At 43.4% G+C, this 12475-nt stretch overlaps 1 protein-coding gene across 1 annotated transcript in view; it reads left to right on the top strand.

Annotated features, from left to right (window-relative positions):
• Positions 1–12475, top strand: part of SHC3 (SHC adaptor protein 3) — a 583606-nt gene that overhangs the window by 442016 nt on the left and 129115 nt on the right. Inside the window, exon 8 of the mRNA XM_044064309.1 lies at positions 10344–10500. Coding sequence (XP_043920244.1) covers positions 10344–10500 — 157 coding nt within the window. The remainder of the gene's footprint in view (positions 1–10343; positions 10501–12475) is intronic.

Below are 12475 nucleotides of genomic sequence, written 5' to 3'. Positions count from 1 at the left end.
AGGTTTAAACTCGCACTACGCCTAGAAAACCGACGACCAAACCGATGACTCAGGCCCATATGACTCAAAAACAAATGCTTAGAATGGCTGAAGACCTTATTACCTTAATTACAGGAAGCCAGCCTTCCCCCTCTAAGAGATCTAGAACCGATTTTCTTTCTGATTCTTCTGATCAGGAATCTGATATCTCTGCTCCATCTTATTACCAGGATTTACCCTTATATACTTAAGAGAATTCTGATGCAGAGGATTCCATTCCCTCTGGTTCTCCTCCAGAAGATTTTTCTTTTGGTGAAATTTTGCATACCCTTAGGGAGCATTTCCGCTGGGAAAGCCAGGACTATTCTGAGTCCAAAAAGAGACTTAGGGAATTCTTACTCCTATCTCAACACAGGCCTCTAGCTGTCCCTCTTGTTCTGGCTATTGTAGATGATGTTTTCTTGGAATCTAGCCTTACCCCAGACACTTTACCTCCAGCTCCCAGAAAACCTGACAGGTACTACAGAGTACCTGACTCTCACAAGTTCCTCTTTAAGAATCCTACTGCAGATCCAGAGACCATTTCCCAAGGACCAAAAGGCATTAAGGCTGCTGCTGCCAAAATCCCTACCCCTTCTGATAGAAAACAGAAAATGATGTTGATTCCTGAATGTACTAAACACAAAGATTTGCAAGATTTAATGCATTCAGCAGAACAAGTTGGTAAACATACTTTGCAATGTGGTTTTGATGCTTTAGAAGCATCTTGCAGGGCTGCTGTCACTGGGTCTGTACTTAGAAGGCATGCTTGGCTTAAGGAACAAAACCTGCCAGATCATGTTCAAGCTAAATTACTGGATGCACCCTTAAACCAAGATCGCCTTTTTGGCAACAAAGCAGAGGAAGTCCTCAAAAAGATGGAGGAAAAAGCTAAATCTATGCAAACTGCTAAAGATTTCCTGCAAGTACAGCCTCCCAGATTCAGTAGGCATTGGCCTTCAAAGAACTGGTCCTTTCCAGTCCCTTCCAGGCCTTCTCAGTCCAAACGTAGGAACAGCAGATTACCAAGACTTCAGTCTCAGGCTACGCACAGATCTAAGTAGTGGGAGGCTCCCACTTCCAAAGCAGGGAGTAGTAAGCCACCCCCTACCGAAGAATGGCACAATGACTTAACCTTAACCCTTCCAAGCCCTGCTCAACTACTTGCTCCCTTAGCAGGAAAGCTCACCCTGCATGCAAAAAACTGGGAATTCATTACCCAGGACAAATGGGTTTTAAACATTGTTTCCCAAGGATACAGATTCCACTTCCACACACTATCAACCCCAAATGGTTGGCCAGTCCTCCCCCCAAATCAATGGGTGGAGGCCCAACAGCAGGTTCTCTCCCTCCTCAGTATCAGGGCTATTCAGCCTGTCCCAGCAGAACTAAGGGGACAAGGTTTTTATTCAAGACTGTTTCTGGTACCCAGAAAAGAAAACTCCTGGCATCCTATCCTGGACCTGTCTGTTCTCAACACCTTTCTGGTGGTTCCAAAATTCAAAATGCTGACTCTTCAACAGCTTCTTCCTATGCTAGCCAAGGATGCCTGGCTGGCAACCGTAAACTTAAAGGAAGTTTACCTGCACATCCCAATAAGAGAATCCTGCAGACAATACCTAAGTTTCAGGGCAGGCTCCAAGCACTTTCAGTTCACTGCACTTCCCTTTGGCTTATCTACTGCACCCAGGGTGTTCACAAAGAATCTATCTCCAGCCATTGCATTTTGCAGGCAGAGAAATATTCAAATTTACCCATATCTGGACGATTGTCTGATTCAGGCAGAAAGCCAAAACTTACTATTATAGCATCTGGCATTTGTAAAGAAACTTCTATCCTCTCTGGGGTACACCATCAATGAAAAGAAATCTCACCTAGTTCCCTGCCAGCAGATTGTATTCCTGGGAGCAAGCTTGAACACAACTTCCCAGATGGCATTCCTCACTCCGGAGAAACAAGTTTATTTGACGACCTACTTCAAATCATTGGCCACAAAAACCCAGCTATCTGCAAGGAAAATACTGCAAGCCCTGGGGTTCATGGCCTCTTGCATTCTGCTAATTCCATATGCAAGACTGCATATGAGGAAACTCCAGTGGTATCTAAAAAGTTTATGGTGTCAACACTCTCAGGACCTGGAAACAATGATTTCTATCATTTCCTTTCTAAGGACAGAGTTCCTTTGGTGGGCAGAGGCCTGCTACCACAACAAGGGACTCCCTTTCACTCTACCCCCTGCCGCTCAAACCCTAACAACAGATGCATCAGACTGTGCATGGGGGGCTCACATGGCAGGGCAGTGCATTCAGGGCAAATGGAACCCGAGACAGATGCACCTGCATATGAACCAAAAAGAAATGTTAGCTGTAAAGAATGCTCTGACAGCCTTCAAAGACCTTATTCTCCCAGGACAACTATTGGTAAAGACAGACAACACCACAGTTTTGTGGTACATAAACAAGCAGGGGGGAACCCACTCCTACCCTCTCTGCAGACTAGCCATGGCTCTGTGGAGCACAGCTACCAAGTGCACCTATAAGCTCAATTCCTGCCAGGCAAACTAAATTCACTGACAGACGACCTTAGCAGAAATCTCATGGACCCACACGAATGGAAGCTAGAACCCAAAATATTCAACCTCTTGAGGAGCAAATGGGGGACCCCAGAGGTAGACCTGTTTGTCTCCCCTCAGAACTACCAATTGAACAAATTCTGCACCAGAACTCCCCACAGTCAAGCTTGGAAAGTGGATGCCCTGTCCTTTACCTGGGAAAGCCTCTTGGTTTATGCCTTTCCCCCTCTGCCTCTCCTCTCGAAAGTTCTACTAATGTTCAAACAGGACAAGCCAAGAACAATACTGATTGTATCAGACTGGCCATGCCAGCACTGGTACCCCCTCTTGCACAGTCTGACACTGCTACAACCATGGCACCTGCCTCAGACCCCTTCCCTACTGTCCCAGCAGGCGGGTCAGATTTTGCACCCTCAGCTTCAAACCCTGAACCTTGCAGCCTCTCTAATTCCATGAGCTGTCCTCTAGCATCCCTCAGTAAGCAGGTACGGGATGTCATTCTGGAGGCAAGAAGGCCTAGTACCAGAAAATCCTATGCTGAAAAGTGGAAAAGATACTGCTCCTGGAGCCAAGCTCAGGGGATGGCCACAACGGTGCCCAGCTTACCTCATATTCTAGAGTACTTAACAGAGATGCTCCATAAGGGCCTGTCCTTCTCGCCAATTAAGATTCATGCCTCTGCCATTTCAGCAGATTATAATACTGAGCCACCCCTCTTCTCTCACCCCTTGCTAAAACAATTCCTTAGAGGGGGCCAAAAATATAAGACCCCTAGGAGAGCTCCCACTCCAGCCTGGGACCTTAACTTTGTATTGGAAAAGCTCACTCTTCCCCCCTTTGAGCCAGCTGCAACAGCAGAGTTGAAATTCCTTTCTTGGAAAACAGCCTTACTTCTAGCCATCACTTCAGCAAGAAGGGTGTCAGAATTACAGGCCCTCATGGCAGTGGAACCCTTTATTATCTTCCATATGGACAGGGTTACCCTCAGGACTAATCCTTCCTTTATGCCCAAGATGGTGTGTAGTGTGGCCCTAAACCAGTCCATTCATTTGCCTACTTTTTTCTCTAATCCACAAAACAAAGGTGAATGGATACTGCACTCTCTGGATGTGCACAGACAACTTAGATTCTATTTGGACAGGACTAAGCCTCTCAGAAAATCGGACCAGCTGCTAGTTGGCTTTGCTGCAGGGGCAGAGGGGAAGGCCATTTCAAAGCAAACCATTTCCAAATGGATAGCCCATTGCATTCACTTCTGCTACAAGTACTATGGAAAACCTACCCCACAGGGGATAAGATCACATTCCACCAGGGCTTCATCTACCTCTAAGGCATTTCTCAAAGGAGTCCCTACCAGGGACATCCTGGAAGCTGCTACCTGGAGCTCTGTACATACCTTCACCAAGCATTACCACCTGCCTTTCTTTTCCAAATCCAGAACTGGATTTGCCACAACATTCTTGCAGAGCTTAATAGCTGACACTAATGCTCTTTAACTACCTCCTCCCCTCCTTAGCTTTGGGAATCAACCCAAATGTGATAATTGCAACAGTGAAACACGAAGAACATAGGTTCATAGGTTGGTACTAGGCAATCGGCCGTAGGGCCTATGCAAGCCTAGCCATAACAATTCCCTGGATATTTCTTCCCACAATATTTACTTCTCTGGACCCCTGTCCAGCAAGGCGACTGACATGATCCCCGGGGTGAATTTCCTATCTCCCATCCAATCATCAAGGTTCCTTTTGAAGAGGGCCAATGAGGCACTCTGCTTGACATGTATGAGCAGTTTATTCCAGAGTATGGGGAGTCTCTGGGTCAGGAACCTATCCCTCCAGCATATTTTGTTCATTGTGATGACAAGGTTTAGATCCCTGGAGCATGTGGCTCTGAGGGATTGGGATTTCTTTAAGTGGAGCATGTCCAACAGCTCAGGGTTTGACATGGCCTTGTATGTTAAGCAGAGATCGCATCTGAGTAGACGATATGCCACAGAGTATAGCTGATGTTTTTTTAGATGGTCAGCATATGGCATTTGCTTTAGGCCTGTGATTCTTTTAGTGAGGTATTTCTGTGGCCTTTCCAGCTGTTGCAGATGTCTTGTGAGGTACATACCAAACGGGGCATTATACTCTATAATGGGTCTAATGAGGGATGGGTACAGTGGGACAATGACCTCCTTTTTTCTGGATGAAAAGCCCTTAGTGATGAGGTGTGTCACATAGAAGGATTTCCTGACTGTTGTGGCAATGTGGTTATCGAAAGTGAGACCACTGTCCACCTGTGTCCCTAGGTCTCTTATCACACTTTCAATGTTTAGTGTCCTGCCACCTATGTGGTAATTCATGGGTACATGTTTTTTTCCAAAGGAGATAACTATACATTTCTTGGCATTAAGCTTCAGCCCATGGCTCTGGCACCAGGCATCTGTTTCTATAAGGCCCTTTTGTAGAATATCCACATCATTTGGGGATTCAATAATGGCTCCCAGTTTGCAGTCATCTGCGAACTTTGTTAGCCAGAGTCCCTTAGTGCTGGCCTGTACTTCAGAGAAGTAGATGCCAAACAAGAGTGGTCCGAGGACTGAACCCTGAGGTACTCCACTTGTCACTTGTCTGGAGCTGGATTTGGACTCGGCTACTTTTACAGTCTGGGTTCTGTCAGTAAGCCAGTTGGCAACCCATCGAGTGACATAGGGATTTATGCCCAGCTTAGTAAGTTTATCTATGATTCCAGAGTGGAGGATGGTGTCGAAGGCCTTGGCGAGGTCCAGATAGGCTGTGTGGACTGCCTTACCCTCGTCCACAGCTCTGGAGACTGATTCGAAGAAGTCAGTTTGATTCAGGAGACAAGATCGGCCCTTCACAAACCTAAACTGGGTGGGGTCCAGTGTTTCAAGGTTGCCAATGTCTTTGTTTATAAGTTCCATGATAATGCGTTCCATGCCCTTGCAGATCAGGCTTGTCAGACTGATGGGACGGTAGTTCCTGGGATCCAAGGTGGATCACCCCTTGTGGAGTGGGATAACTGTAGCTGTGTGTGACTCAGTGGGCACGAAGCCTGAGGTGAGGCTATGATTAAACATGACACTTAGGTGGGGTGCAAGTTAATTTTGTAGTTCATGTAGTACACAGCCTGGGATGTCATCTGGTCCCATGGATGCTGTATTCTCAGCTTTGGAGAGTACGGTTTCTACCTGTGTGGCTGTGATTACCGGAATTTGACAATCTTTTGGTATTGAGATGGTCGTTTTAGGGGGTGAGAGGGGGGTGAAGTTGGCACTAAATCGATCTGCCAGGATATTAGCAATATCCTTGGGATCAGTATATTTAATGCCATTCTGTTGTAGCTCAGAGCAAATATGAGGATTGCCATTTAGATTCTTGACATAACTATAGAATGCCTTGTGGTAGTATTTGGAATCTTTGGCAATTTTATTTTCATAACTAGCTTTTGAGGATTTTATGAGGGATCTCAGCTTCTTACTGAGGCTGGTGAGGGAGTTTTTTGCATCCTGGGATTTTCCTCTTTTCTGCAACAGTTTCTTCCTTCTGTTGTATAGTTTGTTTATAGCAGGGGACCACCAGATTGGCTTCCTTTTTTTGGAGAAGAGCATCTTGGTTCTATTTGGGATGGCACAATTCATGCACGAGTGGATGTGCTCGTACAGTGCCTTGGTGTAGGATTCTGCAGTCGAACTTTCAGATCCCGTCTACATGGGTGCCATGAAGTTCATCACTTCTGACTTCAGTAGCATGAAGTTTGCTGTGGAGAAGTTTTTTAAGGAGGTTAAAAAAGGAAAAAAAAAAAAAAAAGGAAAAGGTGTTGGTACCTGAGTAGTTTTCCCAGTTAATGGCAGGATAGTTGAAATCACCCAGTATTAGGGTGTTTGGTTGTATCTTAATATTTTCCAGTATGTTTAGAAAGGTGTAATGAGAATCTTGGGGCATGGTGGGGGATCTGTAGCAAGCTACAATTTGGATTGCAGTCTTACCTAGTGTTAGTTTCACCTGGAGAATTTCAGATGCATTGTGTTGGGCAACTAGCCTGGAGGTGTGAATATCCTTGGTGAATATGGACACTCCTCCATCTTTAGTGTTTCGATTTTGGTTTTGTGGCCGAAAAGTGTGGTAAGAGTTGTAGCCTGGTATTGCAGGGGTGCTCTCTGGAGCATTGAAGCAGGTCTCAGTTACTGCACAGATATCGATGTTCTCCATTTTTAGGAGTGCCTCGAGAGAGTGCATTTTGAGGTTTAGACTTCTAGCATTGAGTAGCATTACCTTCAGATTTTGCATGCTTGTATCTGTTACGATGGTGGTTTTATCCTTTGAATCTTGCCTAAAAAAGGCACTATAGGGGTGGCAAGAGCTTTAACCAGTAACCTGAATCCCAGGGGGTGACAGGTGCAGACCATCTCTGGCAAAGCATCGTGATTTGTTGATCATGGCTTCCCAGGCAGATAAATACAGGATCCCCTTTGAATGACACCAGAAGCTTAACCAATTGTTGAAGTCAATCATTTTGTCCTTATACTGTGGTATCATTCTGGGCGAAGGCAGGATACTACTCAGGGCTAGGGTCATACTTGCCTGGGCCACATGATCCAAGAGCTATTCCATGTCTGTTTTCATGTAGTCCAGGGAGGTACGTCTCAAGTCATTCACTCCAGCATGAACAATGACAGAGTCGTATTTGTACTTGTTGTGAAGTGACTTGAGTGCATGCATTATGTGGCGGATCCTGGCACCTGACAGGCAGCTGACTGTAATTTTTTCCTTGTTCAGCCTGGTGAGTGGGACATCAGTGTGCCTGACTATAGAGTCACCTATGACTGAAGTTTTGGGTACATTGTCTTGCCTTAGGGGCTGTTGTTGGGTGGCACACTGGTGTTGTGAGCTATGTGTCACTTTGGTTGTGACTGGTGTTTGTTTGCGTTTCAGCTTCGGAGATCCTTGTTGCTTGGGCAGGTTAATGTTAAGGGCCTCCACCTATGTGGGTTTAGTGTTGCTATGTGTGGGTGTTGATGGTGTGGGATTTGAAGGGCTATGAGTTGCTAAAGGTGTAGTGCATGTGTTAACCTTCTCCTCTTGGATTTCTAGCACAATCTTGGCCGAAGAGAGCTTTGCTTCCAGTTTGGCTATGTAAGTGCATCTCTCGCAGGTTGTAGTGTTGGGTGGTAGGAGGAGAGGATTGTCTGTGTACATGAGGCAGTTGCCACATTGCCCCAGTATGCCCAGATTCACCAGGTGGACAGGAGAAATCACCGGAAGCTGACCCTTGGACATGCCTGTTTAGGTGCTTTTTTTGTAAAGTTTAAGAGCTGTTTTCCCTTACCTTTGCAAGGTACTTTGCAATTATAGGCTGTTTAGTGCCTACAATTAATTTCTCCTTATTGACAAGGAGGGTTGAGTGTTTGTATCAGTTTCAGGCTTCCTAGTGCTTTCCAGCAGGTTTTAGAGCAAGTGCTAGTCATAGGGGTACAGATTTTAGTGCTACTACTGAGAAACATAATACAGTTATGTACACTTACCATAAATGTAGATGTTCTAGTGTATTCACTGTTGCAGTCCTGGTTACCCTCCCACCAGCTACTCTGACTTCTCTTACCTCTACCTTTCCTTCTTGTTTGGTATATAGATATTTTTTCTCGTGTATTTGCTTTTTGATAGGGGTGTACCATACCATATAATTGCTTCTTATTGTGGGGGCACCTGACATCTAGGGCAAGAAAAACTGATGTAATGGCATCAGCTGCATGTTTTATACCCCTGATGACCTGACGTCATGGAAGAAGTGACAGCATCCGACGCAGAAATCCGACGTCTCTGGTATTCAGGCTGGCTGAGGGCTACCTTCTGGCAGATAACCCAAATGTGATGACTGCAACAGTGAATACACTCGAACATCTGCATTTATGGTAAGTGTACACAACTGTACTTTTCTCCACTTTCGGTAATCGCCAGGCAGAATAACCTTACCACCCCAGTGCGTAATATCCTTCTGGCTTTGCATAAACAATCCACCAGGAAAATTTATCTCAGCAAGTGGAAGAGGTTCCTTATTTGGTCCCGACAAAGACAACTAGACCCCTCTACAGCCCTTGTTAGTATAGTTTTGGATCATCTTTCAAGCCTTCTTCATTCAGGAGCAGCAGCCTCAACCATCTGAGTACATTTAGCTGCTATCTCAAACTTCCATAATGTATTTCAAGACTCTTCATTAATTTCTCATCATCTCTGCAAAACTTTTTTAAAAGGGATCTCACATATCAAGCCACCCTTCAGGGAACTCATCGCACCTTGGAATTTATTGCTAGTACTACAGTCCCTGGCGACCCCTAACCGGGAAAAGCTCGAAGACACAAACAAACTACAGTCCCTGACACGATCACCCTTCAAACCTGCTTCCACTTGCGACTTAAAGTTCCTGTCCTTGAAATCACTATTTCTGGTAGCTGTCACATCAGCCAGATGCATTTCTGAGCTTCAGGCCTTGTGTATAAAGCGACTTTAAGTGATATTTCATAAAGGACAGAGTATTGCTCTGGACTAAGCCTTCCTTTCTCCCCAAGGTTATTTCAGAATTGACAATTAACCAAACGATTGACCTACCAGTCTTTTTTCCCAACTACTCAAACAAAGGAGAATGTTACCTTCATTTGCTGGATGTGCATAGGCAGTTACGTTTTTAACTGGAGAGAACTAAGTCAAGACATAAAACAGACCAGCTATTTGTGTCCTGTTCAGGCCCGAAATTGGGAAACTCTTTCTCAAAAGTGACCTTGTTCAAATCGTTGAGAAACTGTATATCCTTGATTTACCAACGAAATAAAATTTCTCTACCGTGCAAAGTCAGAGCATACTCCACCAGGTCAGTAGCAACTTCTGTTGCTTTTCATGCAAGGGCTTCATTGGATATTTGTGCAGCTGCGACTTGGGCTACCTCTCATACCCTTATCACTCATTATAAATTGGATTTGGACTCCAGGGGAAGAGCATCCTTGGGTTCAATGGACATAAGGGCCTCCCAGGACTAAAAGTAGCTAGGGACTCTGTCCCATCAGTAAGGAATGAATGAAGATTAACAACATCAGATAAAGAAGTTATCTTCTTACCATAATGTTCCATCTGTGTTGTTCATCTTCATTCATTCATTACGTCCCACCCACCTTCCCCCTCCAGAGGCTCCTGGAGGATTGGATTGGGTCCTACTCCTACATTAGGATTTCTGCTCATAAAAAGCCTCTGCTTTACTTATTATGGGCAAACTTGATCTGAGGTAACAGGGAGAAGGGCATTGTGGGTAAAAGCTTAGCTCAAGAGTTTTTTGGCTGGCATGAGCTTGTTATAAGGCTAACTCACTTCCAAGGACGGAACTGACACCCATCAGTAATGAATGAATGAAGATGAACAACGCAGATGGAACGTTATGGTAAGAACATAACTTATTTTTAGTCAGCTCAGCTCCATGTGCCTGACAGTTTGGGTGCATGGAAGATGCCCTGAAGCTTTAGAAGCTGTCCGGCTGTTATATCTGTTATATCCTGTCCTATAACATGTACAGCTAAGGCTACTGCAGCAGCTATCATTGGAACATCTACTGTCATAGTAAGTTCAAACTACATAGCTGTACTTTCTCATCTGAGACTCTTATCCAATGTCGGCAGCATGAGTGCCTGATAAATCATCAGAAAGTATTTGTAACAGAGGCCTACTTAATTCAGAACTGTGTTGAAATGTGATTTCTTTTTTAGGTCGTTAAGCTTAGATGATGTTCTCACAACAACAGACGAAGGGGACATACTGGAGCATCAATATTACAACCGAATTCCGAATAAGATGCCCCCACCTGGTGGAATAATAGATGCAAGAACGAACTGTATACCCTCAAGTCCTGTAGACATAGCTCAGGTCTGTTTAGGTGTACATCTTTCTTCTAATGTTTTGTATTAGCACCTGACAGCAGAAAAAACATATATATTTATTTCTTTAACAGGAAGGTGAAATTATGCCACTGAGACCCAATTTCAGTTACATTAACAAGTAAAAGACAGCAAAGTAATAAAGATAAACAGTACAATGAAGTAAAATTGTCAGGCTTATATTACAAACATACAATGGAATGATTATTGATTATAGCATAATGATTTTATAGTCTTTTTAGATAGCTTCTGTAAGTTTTGCTTCTGACCTAGACATTAGATGTCACACAATGTTATGTTGATGAACTGATATAATTGCACCAACACAAACACAAAATGTGTCGAAGAGTACAGCTCTCAAATGATAATAAAGTTGGCATGTCCATATAACAGAACCTGCAAGAAATTTCCATTGCTTTGATCCCAGAACAGAAAATGCTTTAGAAGTAAATCTTATGGAGTGTTTTTGAATGTTCTGAGGTACAGAATCTTAACTTTAGTGCCCTTGCTATATGTATTAACTTCAGCCTTATTCATGAGGATGTGCACTGATTTATGTGGAGTAGATTATAAATCAAAATGGCTAGTAGGAGTTGGCCCAAACAAGAATGGGTAGCCAGACAATTTTGTAAATAGTCACTTGATGATTCTCTCTCTCTCTCTCTCATTCAGGAACTCCGGGCAAATGTTTGAACTATTTCAGCCTATAAATGCTCTTTGTAGAAGTGGTAGGTGTTAGTGAGAGAACATATTTAAGTGTGGGGTGTAAATTCCTTTGTCTAGTACATGTCTATCATCATCAGTTAGTAGAATGACACCTTGTAGAAGACAGGAAAGGATGTGTGTTGCTACGACCCTTGTGGACATGGACTGCAAAATTCAGGATAGGGTCAAGCCAGGCTCTCAGGTGTTTGAAACTCTGTATTGTTTCTTCACAGCATCAGTTTGGTGTAACAGTTCTACAGTTTAATGTACTTTGATGTGGCATGCCTGGGTTCCAGAAAACCTTTGTTTTGCACATTAACCTGTTCTTCCCATTTGGCTAAATTCATTATATAGTTGTTATATGCTATCCCCGAGCTTTGATTACTGTGGGTGATTTGTCAGAAGCCCAAACGATCACACCATCAGTGCAGAGTATCATATTTTACATGTGGCAGCTTCAGAGTTAATGCACTTAGGGAAAGACAAAGAGTAGGGGTCCAATGACAGACCATTGAAATATCCCATAATAATTGTCTCAGATTGATGCTGGTCAGTAGACTTTTGGAAGCTTATATTATGCTGGTAACTATTGAATCATAGAGGTTTAGATGTTAGATGATAAAACAGAAGTTTATCCAGCAGTCTTGCATGATCTGCAATCAGATGCCTTGCCTAGGTTTACCAATGTCATATCTGTAAGACTGCCTTCATTACTAGATGTAACGATAGGGACAGTCAGTGACATTAAATCAAAAAGTATTGATGTAACTATCCTAAATCTATGTAGTTGGTGACTTAAACCACATGCTTCCAATAATAATTTGTGCAGCTACCACCGTCTCCACCAATTTATCATAAAAGAATCCAAAGTGATTGGTCAAAAACGCCTCATCATTGTTTTGGGGTCTCTGCCTGGGTAGAGGAATGACATTTTCAGGCATCTAGGCAGCAGGAAGTTTACCAAACTGTAGCAATACTTTAATGATGTGCTTTATAGTTATTAAAAAAATGCATTGCAGGCTGACAGAAAATTGAGTCAGAGACTGTTAGAGTTAACTAGGCCATAACATAAATGGAATTTCCTTCAGTCAGTGATTAATTTTAGACATTGTATTTTCAGTAAACTGAAATTTAGTTATGAAACCAAAAATACTTTCTGCTCTAGTAAATTAAGTTTTTGGTGGAAAAGTTAGTTGCTGTTCAAAACATGCTGTTAGTGAGTTTTATAGATTCATATATTCATTAGATTTATAAGGCAG

This window comes from Protopterus annectens, chromosome 2.part2, assembly GCF_019279795.1.
Source record: "Protopterus annectens isolate FY-2018-M chromosome 2.part2, PAN1.0, whole genome shotgun sequence".
NCBI classification, from domain to species: Eukaryota; Metazoa; Chordata; order Ceratodontiformes; family Protopteridae; genus Protopterus; species Protopterus annectens.
This window is presented reverse-complemented; position numbering and strand designations above follow the sequence as displayed.